The sequence below is a fragment of the Synchiropus splendidus genome, chromosome 2 (genome assembly GCF_027744825.2).
Source record: "Synchiropus splendidus isolate RoL2022-P1 chromosome 2, RoL_Sspl_1.0, whole genome shotgun sequence".
In the NCBI taxonomy this organism is placed as follows: domain Eukaryota; kingdom Metazoa; phylum Chordata; class Actinopteri; order Syngnathiformes; family Callionymidae; genus Synchiropus; species Synchiropus splendidus.
This window is the reverse complement of record NC_071335.1, coordinates 28050490-28070846: the sequence shown is the minus strand read 5'-3', so window position 1 is coordinate 28070846 and position 20357 is coordinate 28050490. Positions and strand designations below refer to the sequence as shown.

At 40.5% G+C, this 20357-nt stretch overlaps 3 protein-coding genes across 5 annotated transcripts; 1 reads left to right on the top strand and 2 right to left on the bottom strand.

Annotated features, from left to right (window-relative positions):
• Positions 1-66: 66 nt before the first annotated feature.
• LOC128754948 (DNA polymerase lambda-like) lies at positions 67-5201 on the bottom strand. 2 transcript variants are annotated; one of them, XM_053857967.1, is made up of 9 exons: positions 5178-5201; positions 4373-4516; positions 3996-4290; positions 3739-3853; positions 3341-3682; positions 3022-3195; positions 2758-2886; positions 1017-1185; positions 70-939 (listed from the first exon to the last, which is right to left on the bottom strand). In XM_053857967.1, the coding sequence occupies exons 2-9, from the start codon at positions 4485-4487 to the stop codon at positions 578-580; spliced, it is 1701 nt and encodes a 566-aa protein (XP_053713942.1). In that variant the 5' UTR covers positions 4488-4516; positions 5178-5201; the 3' UTR covers positions 70-577. The 2 variants fall into 2 exon arrangements, with proteins under 2 accessions (XP_053713943.1, XP_053713942.1); XM_053857968.1 differs by lacking the exon at positions 3022-3195 and having other exon boundaries at positions 67-939.
• Positions 4145-8204, top strand: LOC128754949 (protein DPCD-like). 2 transcript variants are annotated; one of them, XM_053857971.1, is made up of 6 exons: positions 4145-4311; positions 5981-6061; positions 6136-6260; positions 6344-6477; positions 6604-6706; positions 7044-8204. In XM_053857971.1, exons 2-6 carry the CDS (start codon positions 6022-6024, stop codon positions 7146-7148), a joined length of 507 nt encoding a protein of 168 aa, XP_053713946.1. In that variant the 5' UTR covers positions 4145-4311; positions 5981-6021; the 3' UTR covers positions 7149-8204. The 2 variants fall into 2 exon arrangements, with proteins under 2 accessions (XP_053713946.1, XP_053713945.1); XM_053857970.1 differs by lacking the exon at positions 4145-4311 and adding an exon at positions 5405-5481.
• A 2005-nt stretch (positions 8205-10209) lies between these two features.
• Positions 10210-14811, bottom strand: LOC128754004 (fibroblast growth factor 8b-like). Its single transcript, XM_053856277.1, has 5 exons — positions 14257-14811; positions 14147-14183; positions 13567-13747; positions 11272-11378; positions 10210-10951 (listed from the first exon to the last, which is right to left on the bottom strand). Exons 1-5 carry the CDS (start codon positions 14313-14315, stop codon positions 10661-10663), a joined length of 675 nt encoding a protein of 224 aa, XP_053712252.1. The 5' UTR covers positions 14316-14811; the 3' UTR covers positions 10210-10660.
• Between the last annotated feature and the right edge of the window lie 5546 nt (positions 14812-20357).

The window sequence follows — 20357 nt, the reverse complement described above, 5'->3', positions numbered from 1 at the left end:
CCTCTACAGAAAATAAAACAAATTCACTTGGATTTTATTTGAAGCTCTCATCGTGTCTGGAGCCTGGATTCGAAACCACAGCGTTCTCACAGTGAGGCGACAACACAAACCACGGCACCAGTTCCAAAAACGTAAATAAAATGTTTTAAATTTTCCAACACCAACTGTATTTGATGGTATCATAAGACTGATAATACCAAGAACACACAACAGGCCCAGATATTTATTATTTATTGATTATTATTTTTAAGTTGAGTACATGCGTTGTCAGGATTGTTGTGTTGATAAACTATCAACATGCGTGCTGCTTAAAAGAGGTAAAAGCTGTGTAGTGAAGTGATGAGGAGTTTACATTCACTCTGTAAAGTAAACTAAAATGGCATCATCCTACCCCGAATGACCTTGAATCTATTGAGAACATGATCGATGAAGCCTTCTTGATAAAAACAATTGTTCTGCTATAGACATTTGTCCTTGAATCTAAGTAGCAGCGTACGTTGAATTGAGGCTCACATTCCTAAAAAAATAGAAAATTTGGATGTATCAACCATATATAAAATAAAAAAGCAGCAAAGCGTCACCAATCGCGTTCACTCGGCTCCCTGAAAGGGATACCTAAGAGGTTAAAGACATCCTTCTCTGTCGCGGTGTGAAGTGGAGTCCCGGCATAGACCTTGGTGGTTCCTTGCCTCACCACGCTCTGGTTCAGCGAATGCTCAGACAAGCTCATGCTTTTTGTCTTTGCAAGCGCTCTCATGGATCTATTGAAGTGTGCTGATCCAGTGAAGTACATGAGAGCACAGGCGAATTCGTTGTACGGCACCACGATGATGTCCAGCCTGCGATGACGGCGGTCCACGCCAGGGAGTCGACACACACCCATGTACTTCTTCTGATCCCCGTTCTCCTCGTGGCTTACCAGATCATCGGTCAAGAAACCTAGGTAATGGATTAAAACCACATTTAAGTATACATACGTTGGGACCATCCTCGGCTTAGTTGATGGCAATGCACACCATTGTCATGGAGAATCTGCAGCACTTTGCCGAAAACCCCTTTGTGTGAAACTCTGTCCGGGTGGGTGATCAGCACATCAACGTCTCCACATGTTGCCTTCCCACGACGGTAAGAGCCGCAGGCTATAGCCACCAGGCCAGGGTCCACACACAGAGCAGCATCCCTCACCTGCAAGACAACAGATATCTAGTGAGATAAGGACTAGCTTAGTTTCAACACAACTATCCCAAACACATGGATAAACAAAGGAAGGACGTGTGACTTCAATTTGTTATCCAAATATTGTCATGCATTTTAATCTCTGACTCAGTTGAGGAACATGAGGCAGTAGTGGGAGCTTCTGTGATGTATGGCTAGAGACTGACACAAAAACAGGATGCAGTTTCCCCAGCTGGTTTTTAAAAGAAAGTTGCTATGCAAAAATAGAGCAGTTTCAGGTGCCCAGACAAATCCACCTAAAAATGAAGTACTATGTAATATACATGCCAGGCCAGTAGATGGCAATGTAATGCTCTAGCAACAAATCAGAATCAGCATCAACTTTATTGCCATGGTCAGAGGGGATCCCACCTACTAGGAAAGTGCCTTGGAATAAAGCGTTGTCATAAATAAAATAAAATAAAATAAAATAGTGAACTTGTGTTGGCCTTACTACTCTGTCGCCTGATGTTGTTGTAAAGAGGCGAGACAGCACTGACATCATCGTGTTCAAAATGCTGCAGGAAAAGAAGTGGCATTTTTAAATGAATTTACTTTGTGATCCAGTGTAAGTACCAGATCCACTTGTAGGCGACCATTTATGATGACATCAAACAACGATGCTTAGATTAACTATTTTAAAAATCACGCGCACACTATAAAACCAAGCGTTCGGAAGTTGGTTTTCGGCAAGGTGAACATCCTGTGACGTCGGTACGAAAGACAACTAGAAGTATGAGAGATGATTTACTGTCATTCCAGCTGAGAAATAAGCCTGGTGATGACAACGATAAACAATAGCCACATTAACAAGTACTTAAAACATAAGCAGCGCATGGCAAGTGCCTCTCCAGGTAATAGACTTGACATGCAGTATGTACCACAGAATATCTACATGTTTGACCTTAAATAAAACAAGAGGTAGATGCTAAATAAAATGTTAAATCAGGTCATTTACATTGCTCCATTTGTAAATGGTCACATTACCAATGTTCAACCAAGCATATAGTTAGCATTTTTTAACCACTTCAAAAAGTTGCAGATCCAGTGACTGAAAATTCTCAAGTCTCCACATGGATGGGACTTTCATCCAACTATCAGCCAAACACCAGAAGCCTGTGCTACAGCATCATATCATAAGAAACACACATGCTTTAGTCATCAACACAACAATGACTCTCTCCCTAGTGAACTTGCAAAGAAAAATGAAAATTCAAGTAACGCTATATGGAAAACATTGTCCTCCTGAGTGCTGTGGAGTGAACAGAGCGCTGGCTCACTCATGGAGATGCAAACCCAAAATATTTTTTCTGCCGTGGGAAGCTCCTCCAGAGCGGACCAGGTCTGGTCTTTGCATCACAAAGCAGAAAAGGAAAAGGAAAACACATTTCCATCCAGTTGTCTTCCAAATTTTTTAAGGTGAGACATGAAACTTTGTTTAAAGATATCTTCGGGAAGTTGAGAAATTGAATCCGACAGACAGAAACTGACATTTGGATTAGCATGCGGAATCTAGTGATGAATAAGTTTGCGATGCTTTACCACTTTCTCAATGGCAGCAGCTTCTTCTCTTGGCATTCTGTCCAGGAAGTCATCGTAGTGCTTGAGTCCAATTTTTTGGGTGCTGGTCAGGTGGGCTTTGGTGCGGATATCCTCCAGAGTACGAAATCCCTTGGAGACAACATATTAAGTCTGAGGTTTTCCGCTCCTCAATTTAAAATATGAAACAGCCAAAAGAAACACATTGACAGAAGACTACTTTTAGAAGCATCAGTTACCTTAAAGAGGCCCTAAACCATCTCTCACCTGTTGGTACCAGGCTTGTGCCGTCTTAGCCCCCGCTCCCCAGATATTAGTAAAGAGCTCCAAAACAGGCACAGCTTCTCCAATGTTGTCCAACTTCCGCAGGTGACCACTCTCCATGATCTCATCAATTTTGTCCGCCATACGTTTTCCAATGCCAGGAATCTGGCAAGCCTCCTGAATCCGGTTCAGCAGGCACAATATGAGAAAAAGGTCTAGTGATGCTGAAGTGGGCTACTATAGTATTTTTGTTTAAAAAAGAAAATAAATGTCACCTCAATAAAAAGTGGAGGTGGTGGAACGTGTGATTCCATGGACTAACCTGATAGGACGTCACAGGTTTGTGATAGCTCTTCAGTGCATTAACAGCTTTGGAGTATCCCAGTGCCCTCCACCTGTCGCCCTGGTGTGTATACGCCTTGGCCAGTTGCTCCAGTTTGTCCGTCAGGTGTTTATTGTGGTTATTTGCTTTGGTGTGAGAGGACTGGGCACACACCCACTTTCCTGACAGACCCTGATGACTAGCACCAGATTCCAGACCAGGATCTAGGCTTGGACCGGGGGTCTCTTCTTTGGGGTGGAGACCAGAGATAAGAGCTTCAAGGTCACTGTTGGAGACCCCATCATCTTCTCTATGTGCTTCGTCTTTGCTTTCTGGAAGAGTCTGAAATGGAAGATGTTTCTTGATAGAGCTTGGTCATAAACTTTTGCAGAACCTACCACAGAAACCTCTGGAAGCTCCTGCTGCTTGCTCTGATGGCTCACTAGGTTATTTTCAGTGACCGTTTTCTTCTCCAGGGGTTCCTTGATGTTTTCACTTGGTGTATCAAGATCTCTGATGGGGAAGTCAGAAAGCTATTACTATAATAGCTATAATAGCTATAATAGAATAACAAAACTATTTGGTCAGCACGATGAAACGTTACTAATGATAAAATATGAGACAATAAAACAGAATAATAAGGAAATGCATCCACCTCTTCACTAGAAGACTGTGACTGTCAACATCAAGTAGATGTTTCTCGCTGATGCAGGAACTGAGCCAACTGCATTTCACCAGTTGGACTCCAGAGGGCATACGATCCACCTTCAGCAGGCGAAGAGCCCTTTCACAGTCCATGGTGTCATCAACAACAACATGAGTGACGCCAGGACACAATGAACTTTCGATTTGACCACCATTCTGCTGAATTTGCCTTTGGAAGATTTGACATCGGGCACTTCCGATTCCGGCAGGCAGGATGAAGATGTTGACATCATTGAAGATGTCTCCTGTCAAGGATTAAAAATAAGGTAGGTAAGAATTCAATAATACAGTTAAAATGTTAAACATGAAAAGGGAAAGATAACCTGCCTGTGGCATCACAGTCACCAAGCTTCTTCTTCACTGGTGGTGCACCATTCCCCTGCAAAGCTTTGACCCTTTTAACTTTAGGGAAAGCTTTCATAATACCACGGCAAGGTTCCATTCTTAGTGTTCCCCGACGGAGCCAGTGGCCTAAATCACATTAATAGTTAAAAGTGGTTAAAAAATCTGAATAAAATAAAATTCTCACTATTAAGGTGGCACTCCAAATCAATGAAACACTTTCTACTTCCTACTCCATGATGTTATAAAGAGAATACCATGTCCACATTTAGTGGACCCAAATATTAAGAACACATTGAATGTACTCTAATCTAGTCTAATCTAATAATAGCAGAATCAGAATTAACATTTAAATCGTATATATTTATGAGATTTTGAACATGTTCAGCCTGAATTTGTATTCCCAATGTATCCAAATTCTCGACAATATTGTCTTTCAGTTCCACAGATTCGCCATTTCTCTCTTAAGATTGTAAACTAAATATAGATTAACAGCCTTATGTCAAGTAACACCAAGCTGCGCTGGAAAGGAATGAGGAATAACTGTAAATTGTCATGCAATGTTCGCCAGCAATACATTCACGATTTTTATATCGGAAACGTTTACATTTGGTGTTGCTAACTACTTAGCTTCGGCTAACACTAGATTACTTTACATTTCGCGTCGCTATTTTTGTATTTGACAAAATACATAAATGCCATATCGAAGACTACCCCGCTATAACAGATTCATAATCTATCCAAACACGAAATAATACACCCCTTTCATATTTAAAGTTTGGACCCTTACCCCGACACAGGCGGAACCAAACGTGCAAACGTTGCGAATCAAATGTTGCACTTCCGGTATTGTTTTTTTCTTTAGTCAAACCATTTTTATTTATTTATTTATTTATAACACAAGGCAATAATATTATTAGAAAAAATAAAATAGAATAAAAATGATTTAAAAAAAATCATTTACGAGCGTAGACGTCCGCTGCTATGGTAACGGTTTGTAGCCGGAAGCACCTCGTTCCGCAGAACAAACATGGCTGTTGAAAGCTGGGTCGATGTCCTGAAGTCGTCAAAGAAAACTGCTTTAGTTCACGACGGTGAGTAGTGCAGCCGTGTGTGGATGTGAATAATAGTAATGTATAGGATCTCGTGTTTATAAATGCCTAGGAGTCTCCACTGTGAACTAAACACGTGGTAACATGTTAGCGACACATGTTAACAACTGGTGTAGGTGAGCCAAACCGAATACAGGTTTTCCTTTTAGGATTTTTTTTACAACTGAAAATCCTTAGCATTTAAGCACACATGCAGTGCTTCTTATTAAACTACTCACGTTTTGTGTTGTGTTTTGAAATGTGCCTCTGTAATTCGCTGTTAAACGAGTTTATTAAGCAAATGCAGGTGATGTATTAATTCAACTTTTAGTTCTTTGAAAACTGTTAAAGCAAAAAAAAAAAAAAGTCAATTTCATAAATAATATGAATTTAGTTTTTTCGTGTTTATTGTTTGACTATTGTTTTCCAAAGTGTCCAATCGCACTTTTGATTCCCAATGTAATATATTCCCTCCTACATTGTCTGTAAATCTGTATTCAAGGCAAAAGGAAGATTCACTATCTGTTCTCTGATGGAAAAGAAATGGCAGAAGAATATGATTTGAAAACAGATGAACTTATTGGTGAGCAGCTGTTTATTTCTCCTCCCCAACTAATAGGAAAATGGAGTATTAACACAATGGGTTATGCATTTCAGTTCGGAAATGGAGACATAAGAGTGCGCTCGGGTCGCAAGGTCAATGGCAGGTGGAAGTTGGAGATCCTGGTCCGAGCTTGCAGGCTTCTCCAGAAGAGGAGATCATAAAGGAGAACTCTTCCAACGTATGTAGTCTTGACATCATGCTTCACAACGTCTACTTCTTATCCAGTCTGAATTTGTAGTTGAATGCATTCTCGTCCTGCAGCCTGTGTTTACCCGTAAAGACACAAAGAACAGTTTTCAATGGAGAATCCGGAACCTTCCATACCCTAAGGATGTTTTCAGTGTGACAGCATCATCATCAGAGAGATGCATCATCATCAGAACCTCAAATAAAAAGTGATTATTTTCCTTTTTTTAATTTCATTTAAAAAAATGTCTGCTCAGAGTAGTTCCCAAGTTTTCCTATAGATGGCACTGTACAACACCGCCAGCGCCGCATCTGATGTTTCCATTCTTTGGCAGGTATTACAAAAAGTTCTCCATTCCTGATTTGGATCGGAATCAGCTGCCATTGGAAAGTTCGTCCTTAAACTTCAGTCACGCCAACAACACGTTGATTGTCAGTGTAAGTATAATAACCCAGCGCAACATAAAACAACATGGTGGAAACAGTTTGATGAAGTCTGAAACATCGGAATTTGAGCACCAAAGTATTATTGCCATTGTGATTCCTGTTACATTACCAGTGGTGTTTGCTTCTTTTCTTGCACATCATATGTATCAGGTGGTCATAATATTATGTCTCACCTGTGTGTTATAATAATAGGGATTTGAACAGTTGAACAAAACTTTTGATTGTTTTCATATTACTTCCAAAAAGCCTTGGTGATTGCCAAGTAGAATAAGCTAGCAAAACAGGATCTGGCATGTTAAAGTAATTATACGACTTATCTCTGGTCCAGTACAAGAAGCCCAAAGAGATCTTGGGTCTGGAGCAGGAGCTGCTGCGGGAGATCAAGAAACTGAAGGGGACCGGTGAGGGGGATGTCGACTGCAAAACTCAGTGAAATCGAATAATGATGTTCTAGGAAAACCAATAAAACAAAACAACAGTTTTTTTTTCCATCAGCTGAATGAAAAATAGAGCTTGTTGCTTGTTGTTCACGTGACCCCAGGAAACATGCCAGGAACTAAAGAAACACTTCAACAGCTAGTATTTCAAATTTCGCCACATGATCCATGGAAAACTCGAACCAGCAGCTCTTCTGCTTAGACAATATATTACCGTCTTATTTCCTGATGGAGTCCGATGGGGAAATTTATTATAATTCTGAGACCATGTGCTTGACTGTGTATGTTGAAATAAAGTAATTGTGTATTCATAATGACACTGATTAAGTGATCTTCTTTGACCGCTTCAGTGTCTTGGTTTAGATTCAAACATCGGGGAGGAATACAGATCATCACAACGAATGAATCTGCAAATGAATCTATAAAGTAGTCATTTATACTCCACTCTTCTAATCTTCACTCTCATACATAAAAAGGGAGGTTTGAACAGTAAGTTCAGTGTCTTACAAGCATCAAATGGTCAGCCATGCTTTCATTTATTTATTACTAATCTTCTGTTTTACCTCGAAACTTTATTAAAGGCTTGCCGGTAACTGATTTAACAAGACTATTTTTCTTCTCTCACATGTTGTGTCTCTCTCTAGGCTGCAGTTTTGACGGGGGTCATATAAACTGCCCACCCTCCTTTCACTGATGGCCTTGTAAAACACTCAAAACACGCAATGGCCTGCCCCTGTTCGTTCCAGGGTCACAGTTACCAGAACATCCTATTCGTGTTAAACTGAATACCTTCATGTTCTTTGCATGTAGCAGGGCCACCCTGAAAGCTGCTAACTGGCATTCTGTTCCAATGTAATGGACAAAGGTCTAAAAAATAAAAAAATAAAAAAGTACATATAGGTTAGAAGATTATGTGACCTCAGTTTATTCTGCTGAAACTTTAATATTTTCTGGCATTCATGTGAATAATACAACAAGATGCGCATTATCTGATTATCTGAAAGACACAAGGTCTGAAATAACCATAATTCTAAAATACAAAACCTTTTAAAAACGCCATATCTTCATTCTTCTTCATTCTTCAATCAATTTCCATTGTTTTTCAAACTTGTTTTTATGTTTTGTTTTTTTTAAATAAATTGAGATATAAACAATGTAAGTGTAAGTGCCACCGCCTTCTGCTAATGTCATAATGTAGTTTCATGCAGCATTTTTAAATTAAGGTTAAAGGCCTATTTCATTGAAGGTTAGCAATTATATGAGCTGTTTAGCTCCACAAAAAGATGAACCATGTGAATTAATGTGGCGCGAAAAAATATGTATGGGCTTGTTTGTGACGTCACGCTATGAATGGCTCAGTAAAATTCAATAGACATGTCTGCTTGTTTTTGCAGTGGAAATATGGGACAGTGATGTTGTTTTCTCAAGATGCGTAAAGGCTACGTAACATGGAGAAAATTTTATCAGCAAAAGTCGCACTGACAGATGAAAAAAGGATCCCAGGCCCGTTGAGCATAAATGATTGTTTGAATACCGGTTCTGACAACCCGACCAGGCAACTGCCAGACCACGTGTGCATGCCTATCTTTTGATGCCTTTGACTGTAAATGGGTCTATACATCACTCAAGGATGGACGGCCATTTCACGTAAATCAGGTGTGAAATTACTTGTAGAACCAGATTTCCGTTTATGCTACATGTTATATCAATGTAGCGTCCAGGTCAAGGCTACATTGAGGATCTAGTGACCATTGGTGAGTGCTTCGGGGATCCAGATTGCTGAGCACTCATGCCGGTCGCTGCTGAAGTGTCCGTGTCTTTCTGTGTGCTTGTCACGTCACACTTCCCATTCCCCACACATTTTTAGCCAAGTGAACCCCCCGCCCCTCGCAATGTCAATGTTTTGAGCTCCCACTGACAGAAACAAAGTTGGCGCCCCTGCTACTGACCCATTAATGTCCAAAGTAAAATCAACACCTTGTGTATTTTTAAACAAATTGTGACCAAATATTTTGCAAATTTCCTTTATCTTGGCTTGTGTTTGTGGCTATTTAAGAGGCTGCTCCTGTGGTTGTTATGTTACTTTGCATCTAAGAAGGTTTCATCTGCTACTGATGTTGATGGTGCAGTACACTCTCAACACCTCCATCACCATTTGGTACTCTGCTGCAGCAAATTGTTTTGGCCTCTGATCCTCTGGGAAACTTCACGATTCAAAACTAATATCAAAAGCCTTTAGTTATTGTTAAGCTATGGACTAGGTGGTGGTTGTACTAGTCTACTCCAACTGCGAAATAAACATGCAAGACAAGCATTATATGTTTTGACTTGGCTAATGTTTTTGACGACGACCCCGCTGCATTAAAACATTTACAGTGGAAATAAAATTCAACATATTCACTGCAGTCTTCAGCTTTGCAACCGCTGTCAAAATGACTTCAGTCCGAGAAAACAGGGACTAACAAATTGGACATCCAGCCCATGCATAGAGAGAGCCGCCGGGTTCTTGTTAGGGGTCTTCTTCCTCCCCTGTCGTTTGGCCTCTGACGGTCATGCTCAACTGCTCCTGGGAAGAGAGTTTCTTTTTTGCCTTTCTTTCACTACCGAATGCCTCTTCCCAGCCATTCCCCTTCTTTCAGTCGATGCCACATTTTGTCTATGCTTTTTCTGCTCCCCCCCCCTCTGCACCCCGAACCCTCCCTGAGTGACTGGCTTCTTTTTGATAACTGACCCCTCCTCGTGTTATTATTCGAACCCACTATTGTATAACATGCCCTTTTATATGAGGTTCCACAAAGAGCCCATTTGATCAGAGGGTTACGGTGTGCGATCGTGAGAAATGCAACTACATGGTGGTAACCTTTGTTTAGGCCAAAATGGTGGGCTGACCTCATCGCTTTTAACGCATAGCTCCAGCCATTCAAGCCCAAGTCTCACTTGCTGAGCACATTGAATTCAGAAGCCAGTCACAGATATTGCCTCTCAGTTATCTGGGTCTCCCAACTTTTGGGGGGCAACTATCAATGTTCCCAAAACAGCCCCACAATAGAAAAGCCAAGCTCTAGTGAGTCTTTAGTGGTTTTAATATACACTCTACAATAAATATTTCCATCATTTCACCTCATTTACATTTTTTACATAAAAATATATTCATATATGTAGAAAACAACGGGTTAAAGGTTCCTCAGAAAAAGTTTTACCCCCAAAAAAAGGAATCCACAGGTAGCTGCCATGTCAATCTTCATTGTACCTCTAGTTTTGAACATTTTGCTCCATTGGGCCGGCAAACGTTGGAAAAGTCCACGTGAATACAGACGATAAGTTGTTTCCCTGATTTAATACACAACACCTAAGGTCTGCTGCCAGACTTGGAAATAAGGAGATTAACGTTAACATGCACTATTTCATCAGAGGAAAGTGGCAAACAGTCTGTGTAGTTTTGCAACGTCTCTGGTAGTGGTTCCTCTGAGCAGATCTGTCCACAGTTCTTCAGGAGTGTCTGCAGGCCTCAGCGGCCCCCTGAGCGCTGCTGATGGGAAGGTTTAGTCCGCTTACCTACAGGGTGCACAGGCAGAGGGAGGACGTCAAACGGCCTCCTCTCACTGAGCAAGTGTCCCCTGGGTAGCCGCTTCATGAAGTGGGCCTCTCGCTGGTGCTGCTTGGTCTTGGAAGCCTTTCTTGGACGGCCCTTCCGTGTGAACGCCATGTACCAGCCTTCGTACTTAGCATTCTGGAGCGCCGTATAGTTGTTTTCCAAAACAATCTCTGTGAAGATGCAGTCTTTCCCTCGTCCTTTCCTCTAAACACAAAAAAGGGGTTGAATTATTGAAGCTTTTGAAACTTTCAGACGCATTCCCACACTGTGGACGTGACATATATATCGCTCCGCAACATGCCATCAGACAATGCTTACATAGCGCTACATGCTAAATCACTGAAGCTCATGATAAGTGCGGCAAAAACACAGCTTTTTGTCGAAAGTTGTAACACACTAATCGACTGTTTTAAATGATCTTTGAAAGTGGGAAATATTTCATCTATTGGTTTCTATTGGTTTCTGAAGGCTATTCGATATGAGACGTCTTGCTGTAACTCAAGATATTTAGACAGAAACGTTACCTTTCCAATCAGCTTCCCTCTCTTGTTCATACATATGTAATATCCCGTCTTCACCCCCCTGATCCTGACCCGACTCCCAAAAGAGTCGGTCTCCACCTCCAGTTTCGCTGCACACAAAAACACAAACAAAACAATTAGTTTGATCCAAGAGCCAATGTCTTAGCTATCGCCTTTCTTCACATTCATTTATTTTATTTTTAATTTTTACAATCAGGAAACCTTCAACCATGAAAGTGCAAAAAGAGCTTGGATCTCTGGCCTCATGATTGTTAGCGAAATTGTGTGAATGTGCCGGGATGCGGTGCAGACGGATGATAAAGGAGAGCGACAATACTGCGGTCAGCGCCGCAGCCACAAGCGCGGCGCAGCGGTCAGATTTGGGACACTGACAAGACTGACACCCACTTAGTAGGTAAGTGTAGCCAGAGTGTGTGGAGAGAAATTTGAAAGACAAAAGAGCACAAAGGCGAGGCTGGGAATGGAAAGGGTATAAAGTGAGGATGCCTTACTTTACCTCGCCTTGTAAATTGAGTCACACGGACGGTGATGGAAAAACTATTCAGATCATTTACTTCAATAAAAGTACAGAAAAAGAAATGTTAAAATTCCTCCAAAGTAAAAGCGCAGCTTTACTAGGCGCTAAATGTCTTTTGACTGATTTATCATTGCAGTGTTTGTCTACATCCTAGTTGGTGTCTTAACTTGGGTGCTTTGGTTTCGTTCCTTTTGTTACTGGAATAACTTTCACGTGTCAAGTAATACTGAAATTCCTAACCTCTCCAAGTCTCTTCAATTATACTTATTAATTACCGAAATCCATCGATTTTTAAGGGTAGAATTTTACATAGACAGCACAGAAAATTTAAATGAAACACTATTGATTGTTTAATGTCTTTTTAGACTGTCTAGAGTAGGAACGCAAATCTATGTTCCGTTGGCGCCACAGACTGAAAATCAACTAGTAAATATCGCCAATGTTTCGGCCACGGCACACAGAGCACAAAGGAGCTCAAATGAATTCTGCAGTGGAAAGATGGATCTCAAATCCTCTGTGTCACGGTTCCAGGTTGAAGACAATATTTTTCAAGTCTAACAGAACAACGTTGCAGATTAGACACCAAGCGGAAGGAATAAATTTGATGAAATACGGTGACACAAGTCATTGACTGTGTTTATAATTAATACCATTTATCCTGGCTCTGGTATTATTCCTCCACTCGCTGCTCTACAACGCCCACGCACCATTACACTAACACTATCCCATGTTCTCGAGGATAATGCATTTCATATTTTACAGTTTTTGTGTGGAGGTCTTGGTATTCCACTGACAAGTCACCTAAAAGTTGTGAGTCAAAACTTTGAGAGAAAGGTCAGGAAGTGACACTTCAGTTTAACATCAATGGCATTAGTAACACGTCATCTCTCATCCTCCTACTGATGTATTGCATGTGAGAAGTGACTTCAAGTTTCTTAAAGCTCTAACTGTTTTACCATTATGTTGGGCTTTGCATATTGTTAGCAAGCCCAGGGAGTGGGAGGGTTTGCTGGAACCCAGCTGGCATGAATACAAGCTCACCCTGGACAGGTCAGACAAACACAGATGACAAAACCAGATTTGTGTGCGTTCAAACTGTTAAAAAACTATCATATAAATGCAAAACCTTTTCTGCTTATAAAAAATATAAATATAATAATATGAATATATATATAAATTAATTACAATTGTTGTTCATGATATGTATAGTTAGTTTTTAGTGAATATGTGTGTTAGAAATGTCTTTTCTGCCTTACTCATCAACACACTTCAAGACAACTATGCAATAATTTTGTTTTAGTCTTCATCAACTGGTGTTAAAATCTCATTTATATAGGTACAAAAGTACTGTACAAACCCTAGATAAATACATGTACATTGTCATGTGAACAGTGCCTTTAATGTCTCAATTAAATAACATTATTAAATATGCCATATTGCCTCTAGTAATGACAGCAATACTTTTTAAGAGTGCATGGTTGATAACCACCTGTTTATAACTATTCATCCTATTCATTTTTACACATGAAATGAATAATAAACGTAATGTCAGAAAGTATTTGACAGTCAGAGTTAACAATAGGAACAAAGAGAAGCACAGTTTATAATAACAAAATCTGAAGACATTTACTCAACTTAGTGGAAATCTTTAAGAGCAGATTTGTTGATCATAATTAGTAATTTCTTTTTAAAAATTTGATATAGCTATACACTTCCAAGTCATGACATTCATACGACTATGACGACAGTGGTGACAGTACCGTGCATTGCTCCGTCCTCGCCGTTGGCGTTGACCCGCTTGTTGGACAGGACCTGGACGTGTTTGCCGCTGGTTCTACTGTACAACTGGTAGGTCCTGGTCAAGCGGCGGCTCATGCGGTCCGACAGCCGGCTCTGCTCGGTAACATGGTGTTTAAAGTTAGGTGGAGGCTGCACGGAACCCTGTTAACAGTAGGGCAAAAAATGTACTGTTAATGACGCCATATTTTTTCAGGCAAATTGAAGCTAGCTATTGTCCTGGTGGCTAAGCTAACGTCACAGGGGGCCTCGGCCGTCAAATAAAATATATACAATGAATTTTTATTAATTTTGTTTCGCAGTTAAAGACACCACCGCCCCCAAGCTTCACCTCTTGACTTTCTCCCTCCGTGCCTGTGCACACATGTTTTTACCATCACCTTTCAGACGTACTCCTTTTCAAGATGTTTGAATTGTTGCCAAAATGCCATTGCGTTTATAATAAAGTGTTCCCACCGTTACCGCAGCCAATTTGAAATGTCCAGACGCAAGGGTTAAGCTTTAATTGTTTCTTGAAGTTGACTGTGAAACAAAGATATTTACCTCTGCGTAAAAGCAAAGCGCTGTGAACTGAAGTAACCTAGATGGGAAATGAAATATCAGATTAATAGCGAGCAGAAGCGGGCGTTCTCTTGTCAATCCGTCTTACTTACAGACAACCAAACCTCGATGTTCTCAGCCTCATCTTGTAATAATTCAAATATTGATGCATGAATACTCCACTGTGTGCGCTGGAATCTCCGCGAAATTAAAAATTCCTTTGGATGGTTTCACTTCTGACGTATCCTGGTCCTCGCAAACGCACTTGTGACAAGCGAGAGGTTCCAAAAGTGGAGCTGCAGGTAAAAGAATCCTTCAAAGTGATGACAAGTCCAGAAGTTTTGGAGGCGCGATCCAAAGTGAAAGTCCTGCAGCCCTGACCGGAGAATTCCATCAAAGACGCTTCTAAACGAGAGCTGTTTGCTTTATGACACACGCGGACGCTCGCGATCACCGTTTGCATGGAGTTTAAAAAATGTCCCAAATTCAATGTCGTTTCGCCTGCAAGTTGCTGAATCCCCTCCGCGGTGCAGTTTTCAGTGGCGCATCTTCCTCCCTCACGTGTGTTTCTTGCGGTCGCATTCGGCATTTGACTCCTACATTTAAATGAACTTGCGGGAAAGTTAACATCCTCAGCAGGCGGAGCTAGTTTCAAATGCAACATTTGTTAAAGCACTTTGCCTAAAGACTTTTGAGGAGTGAAATGTAGCAAATGGACGTACATTTTGGTCGGGTTTTCATGCTCCAGAACTTAGTCCAATTATTGCTATTTAAATATTATATTTAAATAGGTTTTGGACGTGTAACGCCCACCCACCTAGATATGGATGTAATTGACTCTTAATGATAGCTATTTTCTGTGCGAAAAAAGTTGTTTTATCACAGTGAATTCTGTGTGCATTTTGTTTTGATTTTGAATCAATAGAAATTAATTTCCCTTAAAATTATAAGAATTTATGCTTGCTTAATTTTGCAGTCAGTTTGATCCATATCCTTAAATGAAGAACTCAACAGAAACTGTTGTTTTCCCGGATGAATTTGGTGATCATTGCAAGCTCTATATTGATAGGTATCGATATCTTAGTGACACCCAGTGGCGAAGGTGCACAGTCATCAAAGAAAAAATTAAATTCCGAAGAAATTTCAGTGACTGCAGTCAGCAAAAAAGAAAGGAAAGAAAGCATACAAATAATCTTTATTTTTATTTTCTTGCAGCTGGCAATGTGAAAGACTAAAAAACTATCAAAACAAAATAACATCCAGTTATCTATCTATCTATCTATCTATCTATCTATCTATCTATCTATCTATCTATCTATCTATCTATCTATCTATCTATCTATCTATCTATCTATCTATCTGTCTATCTGTCTGTCTGTCTGTCTATCTATCTATCTATTCGGCCGTCTATCTTTGTACGTCAGTTTGTCTTATAGCTATTTGCTAAGTGGCAGGACATTCTTTCATTATGTTACAACAATATTCCAAGACGCTAGGATTGATCTAGGTGAAAAATAAATAGATGGAAATACATATTGTGATGTTGCAGAGGGTCATTGAAACAATCCTACAGCAAATGTCTGCCAAAGCCAACACTAACAACGGCCCAATATTTGCGTTCCAAATCTTTACACATAACAATTTGGGTAAGCCCAGACATTAACATCATCATAGCGTAGGAACTGATAAGTTCAGTGAGAGCATTTGGGTTCAGTGCGTTCAGCGCATCGGTGTATTTAAGGCACAGCTGCAACACACCGCTATTTGGTGTAACATTGCAGTTATTTCACAAAGATGTCATTGGATAATTGTTGACCTACTGTAAATCAGTCTGGCTCATTCTTTGGTGAGAGTTCTTGCAAAAGTTGCCTCATTCATCTGTCCTGACAATAGCAGACCAGTTCAAACACCATGGGAATGCGGAGCCATCATACTGCTGAGGAGGCAGAGGGGGTCTGTGAGATGATGTGAGTGTCCAACTGACTGACAAAAGCAGAAGGCTTGATGAAGATGCTGGCTGAAGCTGTGAAGACAGTGTCATTGTCCACTGTGAAACAAGTCCTGTACCAACATGGGTTGGAAGGCCACTTTGCCAGGAAGAAGTCACTCCTCCAGAAACGTTCAGAAATGTGCACTGGGACAAAGACCTTTGTGTTGTTGGAGACGTCTCCTGTGGTCTGAGGAAACTAAAATTGGACTCTTTGGCTGCTACGACCTTTGTTACACGAGGAGGACAAATGGGCAGAAGCTACAAAGGGGCATATCATGTTCTTTTTCTGATTTCTTCATGTGAATGACCTCTTGAGGAATGAACACAATCTGGAATTTTTGCAGCAACAACTCAATCCGTCAGCCAGGGAGGTAAACCTCGGGCACAAATGGGTCTTCCAAATGGACAATGACCCAAGCATACCAACAATCTGGCTACAGTATTTTGGAGCGACCGTCACAAAAACACAACCCCATTGAAAATGAGTGGGCAGAACTGAATGAGGTGTGTATGAACAAGGCAGTCTTCAAACTTGGCTCAGTTACACCAGTTCTGTCTGCAGGAGTGGAACAAAATTCCTGCTACCTATTGTGTGAAGATTGTGGCTGGATATGTAGACCTTTAGAACTAGGTCAGACAGCTGAAGGTAATACTACCAGATACAAACGTCTATCTTTAAAGAAAGCAATTCAGGCATTCTTAACTGGAGAGGCTCCATTTGATTTCTGGGTTCAACTGTAACTATTGGTGAGTGGAATATGAGGGACATTTTGTTTCCGATTCACCACGTCACATTTGTCTCTGCACAACTGGACCCATCAGGTTCATTTTTATGGGCGGGCTGTTCCAGTTTACTTGCATCGAGGCGGTGCAATGTCACATTATCTGTTAGTGTGTGCATGGACATGAGCCTTGGGCACACAGTTGCGGTGGGTATCCTGGTTTAGGAGATGGCATTGTGATGACCAGAACAACTGTTAATGGCTCAACTGATGTCTGTACTTCGGATAAGAACCCTTGACGTATGAAAACCTGTGAGATCCTTCACTGTACTGAACAGAAAACAGAAAAGGTGGTGGCTGAACATGATAATGAAGCGAACCAAAAAAACTGCTTTTCTACCCCAAAGATTAAAACATTGTTTATTTGAAGTAGTCGCTTCTATTTTTTTGCAGTGATCAAATTGTATTGTCAAAGAATCCTGCGTTTAACTCACGCTTGGTTTTCTATCAGCAGCACATGGAAAAATGGCATGTACTTAAGAAAATCTACAGTTACATTAACCTATTCCCCGAATGCAGGTTCTAAGTTGTTTGGTGGTCTCTGAGGACCGACCTTGATGTGCTTTTTTTTCATTCTACACATGTAAGTAATATGAATTCCATGTGAACACATGACACAGAATGGTTTTCACATCACATCTTAAGCCTCGGTCTCATAGACAAACGCTCTCTCGCTCACAATCATTCTTCTCGAGCTTCTCACAATGTTGGCTTGACTTTTCTAAAGTGTGTCATAGTGCGCCTGGTGTGTTATACGCTCGCTGCGAGCTTTCATACATCATGCAATTATATTGTAATTATTCTTTATGACAACAAAGCGGTGGGGTTGCTTTCAGGGGAACATGACTGTTACACGTTGGCTTGATAGGAGGAGAAAGATGATGGTTGTAACATGCAATACTTTGAACTCTGGCTGCCATAAAACAACAGTGGAGACCCGGGTGGGGAGGGCGGGGGTAAGGGTGCTGAATGCCTGTCAAACACCAGACATTGTTTGAAAGTTCTTTTATAAGTTAATAGCTCTTATTGTCACTGTTTTATTCCATCCTTCAAGGAATGGCCTTTCATTTTCTGTCATTATTATGCCTTTCCAGCAACTTCAATAACCCTCGTATAATGCTTCCTTCGGTTGCCATACATCTTCACTCCCATGGTGTTACATATTGATGCTGGGAAATTGGACTTATGCATCCTACATAGCCATGGTGGGCAGGTGCGAGGTGCAAGGAGACGTACAGAAGCTCCCTATGCTGACATCAAAGGCAGCTTTCAGTGTTGCACGTTGATGCGTTAGTGGCCAGCGCAGGAAGCAAAAGTCCACTTTCCCAACTTCTATATATTATACCATGGGAGTGAGGATAAGTTGGAAAGTTTCCCTGTCCTCAAGAGGACAAACTTGATACAGAGTAATACGTCTACACAAAACACTTTGGAGCCAGACCATGCACAATGATGGCACGTGGATACAAAGTGGTCTGATATGCTGAAATGATAAGCAACTTGCCTGAGGAGTATTCAAAATCTACCAAGACAGCAGAATGTGAACTGGAGTCAGTGTTGTCGGGTGTACAATAATATTAATATTTGCATCATAATTTGGGCAACAATACAATGTATGCCTTCAAAAAGCCTAATGTGTAATGTTTCGAGTGGAGTGGGACCCGAATGTCGTGATGAATAAGACTCACAGGAGATCAGAGTAGCAAAGAACAGTATTTCATTTTGACAAAGAATTCACAATAATCACACAAAGGTCAAAGAATCCAAACAGAAAGCGGAGATGTACACAAAAATGGAAATAAGTCCAACCAAAAGCGTCACCGAACCGGGAGATCACGAGCAAGGAGTCTGAAAATACAATACAAAAAAACGAACTCCCGAGGGACAAAACTAAAATCGGAGGAAACAGGAAACACGCGGAGATCAGAAGCAAACAAAGAATTGAAGCTACAATAACTCTAAAAACTAAGAGATCTGAAAAAAACACAGAGAACGGACAAGGAGAATGATACGCGGAAGCCAATGACCTAGGGCTGTGTATTGCCAGGTATCTTACGATACAATACGTACTCCGATGCAATATATGGCAATACTGTAAGATAAGCAATACATTCTAATATTTGTTAACAAGAGAAGTCATTTTAAAGGGGAAAAATCAGACGATGTAGGACAATATTAAACAAGTTTATTGTTATGAACCCAGTTAGACTGAGGAAAGAACAGCTCCCTTTATCAACAAAATAACTCCAGTGTACAGAAAGAAAATGTTTCTCAAACATGTCACAAATGTAGCAGCATATGCAAGTATCTATGTATTAAATATTGATATGGCCAACTTAAAATATCAAGACCGTATCATATTATCAAGTATTGCAAAATATCATGCAATCAAGTATCATGACATTTGAGCATGTATCATGTATCAGTATTTTCTTCCAGCCCTATTCTGTACTGACGTTCTAGGTACAGGTACTGTCCGACTCTGAATTTGCTATTAAACACAAGTCGTGTCTCGGATCACTCTTATTTTTTATATTTTTGCTGTAGCACATCACATAATAATAACAACAATTCCTCTTAAAATGAGATACTTTTGAGTCTCCTACATTTCTTGCTCGGTGGCTACAGTGACCACAATTTGTAACTTCTGATTTGGTCCCCTTATCCACTTAGTTCCTGTGACCGTGTGTTTTCTCCTTTGTGTTGTACCAAAATATAGTTTTTCATATAGTATGTATGAAAACATATATGAAACTATATAGTTTTTCAAATGAAACATGTTTTCAACGTAGCATGGGAAAATCTCGTTCTCATTTCTCAGTCATCAGTCTGAATGGTCTCTATCACAGGTGAAGGCTGCAGATGCCTGGAGTCGACAAATGCACACCAAAAGCACCCACATTGAGATGTGGCCCGAACTACCTAAAAAGTGGAGTGTGGTACCCTGAACGTATCTGCAGCTGCTTCTGGTATGTTAACTCTCATCGCAACGCACTTTAACACACATATAAAAGTGTCACATGCGTTTGCAGATCCTGGAACGCAGAAGTTTTATTCATCCGAAGATCAAGATAAGCATCTGAGGGTGAAGATGGACTTTGTTAGAATTTGCAGAGTTAAAATCAAGGTTTCTATTTGTGGAGTCTGAAGCCGTCAAGAACTGTGGGACTTGCATTTGAGATGGCGCGACATATTCAACATTACATTCCTGGTTCATTTTTGTGTAAAAGCTACTTTCAGACCATGACTCACACACAAGTAAAGGAACTTACTTAACTGGATTATTGGGTTATGAGTATAGCGCTACGTATCTTAGAATGAATACATAATATGAATACACAAATGTGAAAAAAAAAACTAAATATTTTTAAAAGATTACTTGTCTTGAATCCACAACTTCTTTTTTTTTACTCCTCCTGGCTTCGTTCTTGCAGTGTTTATT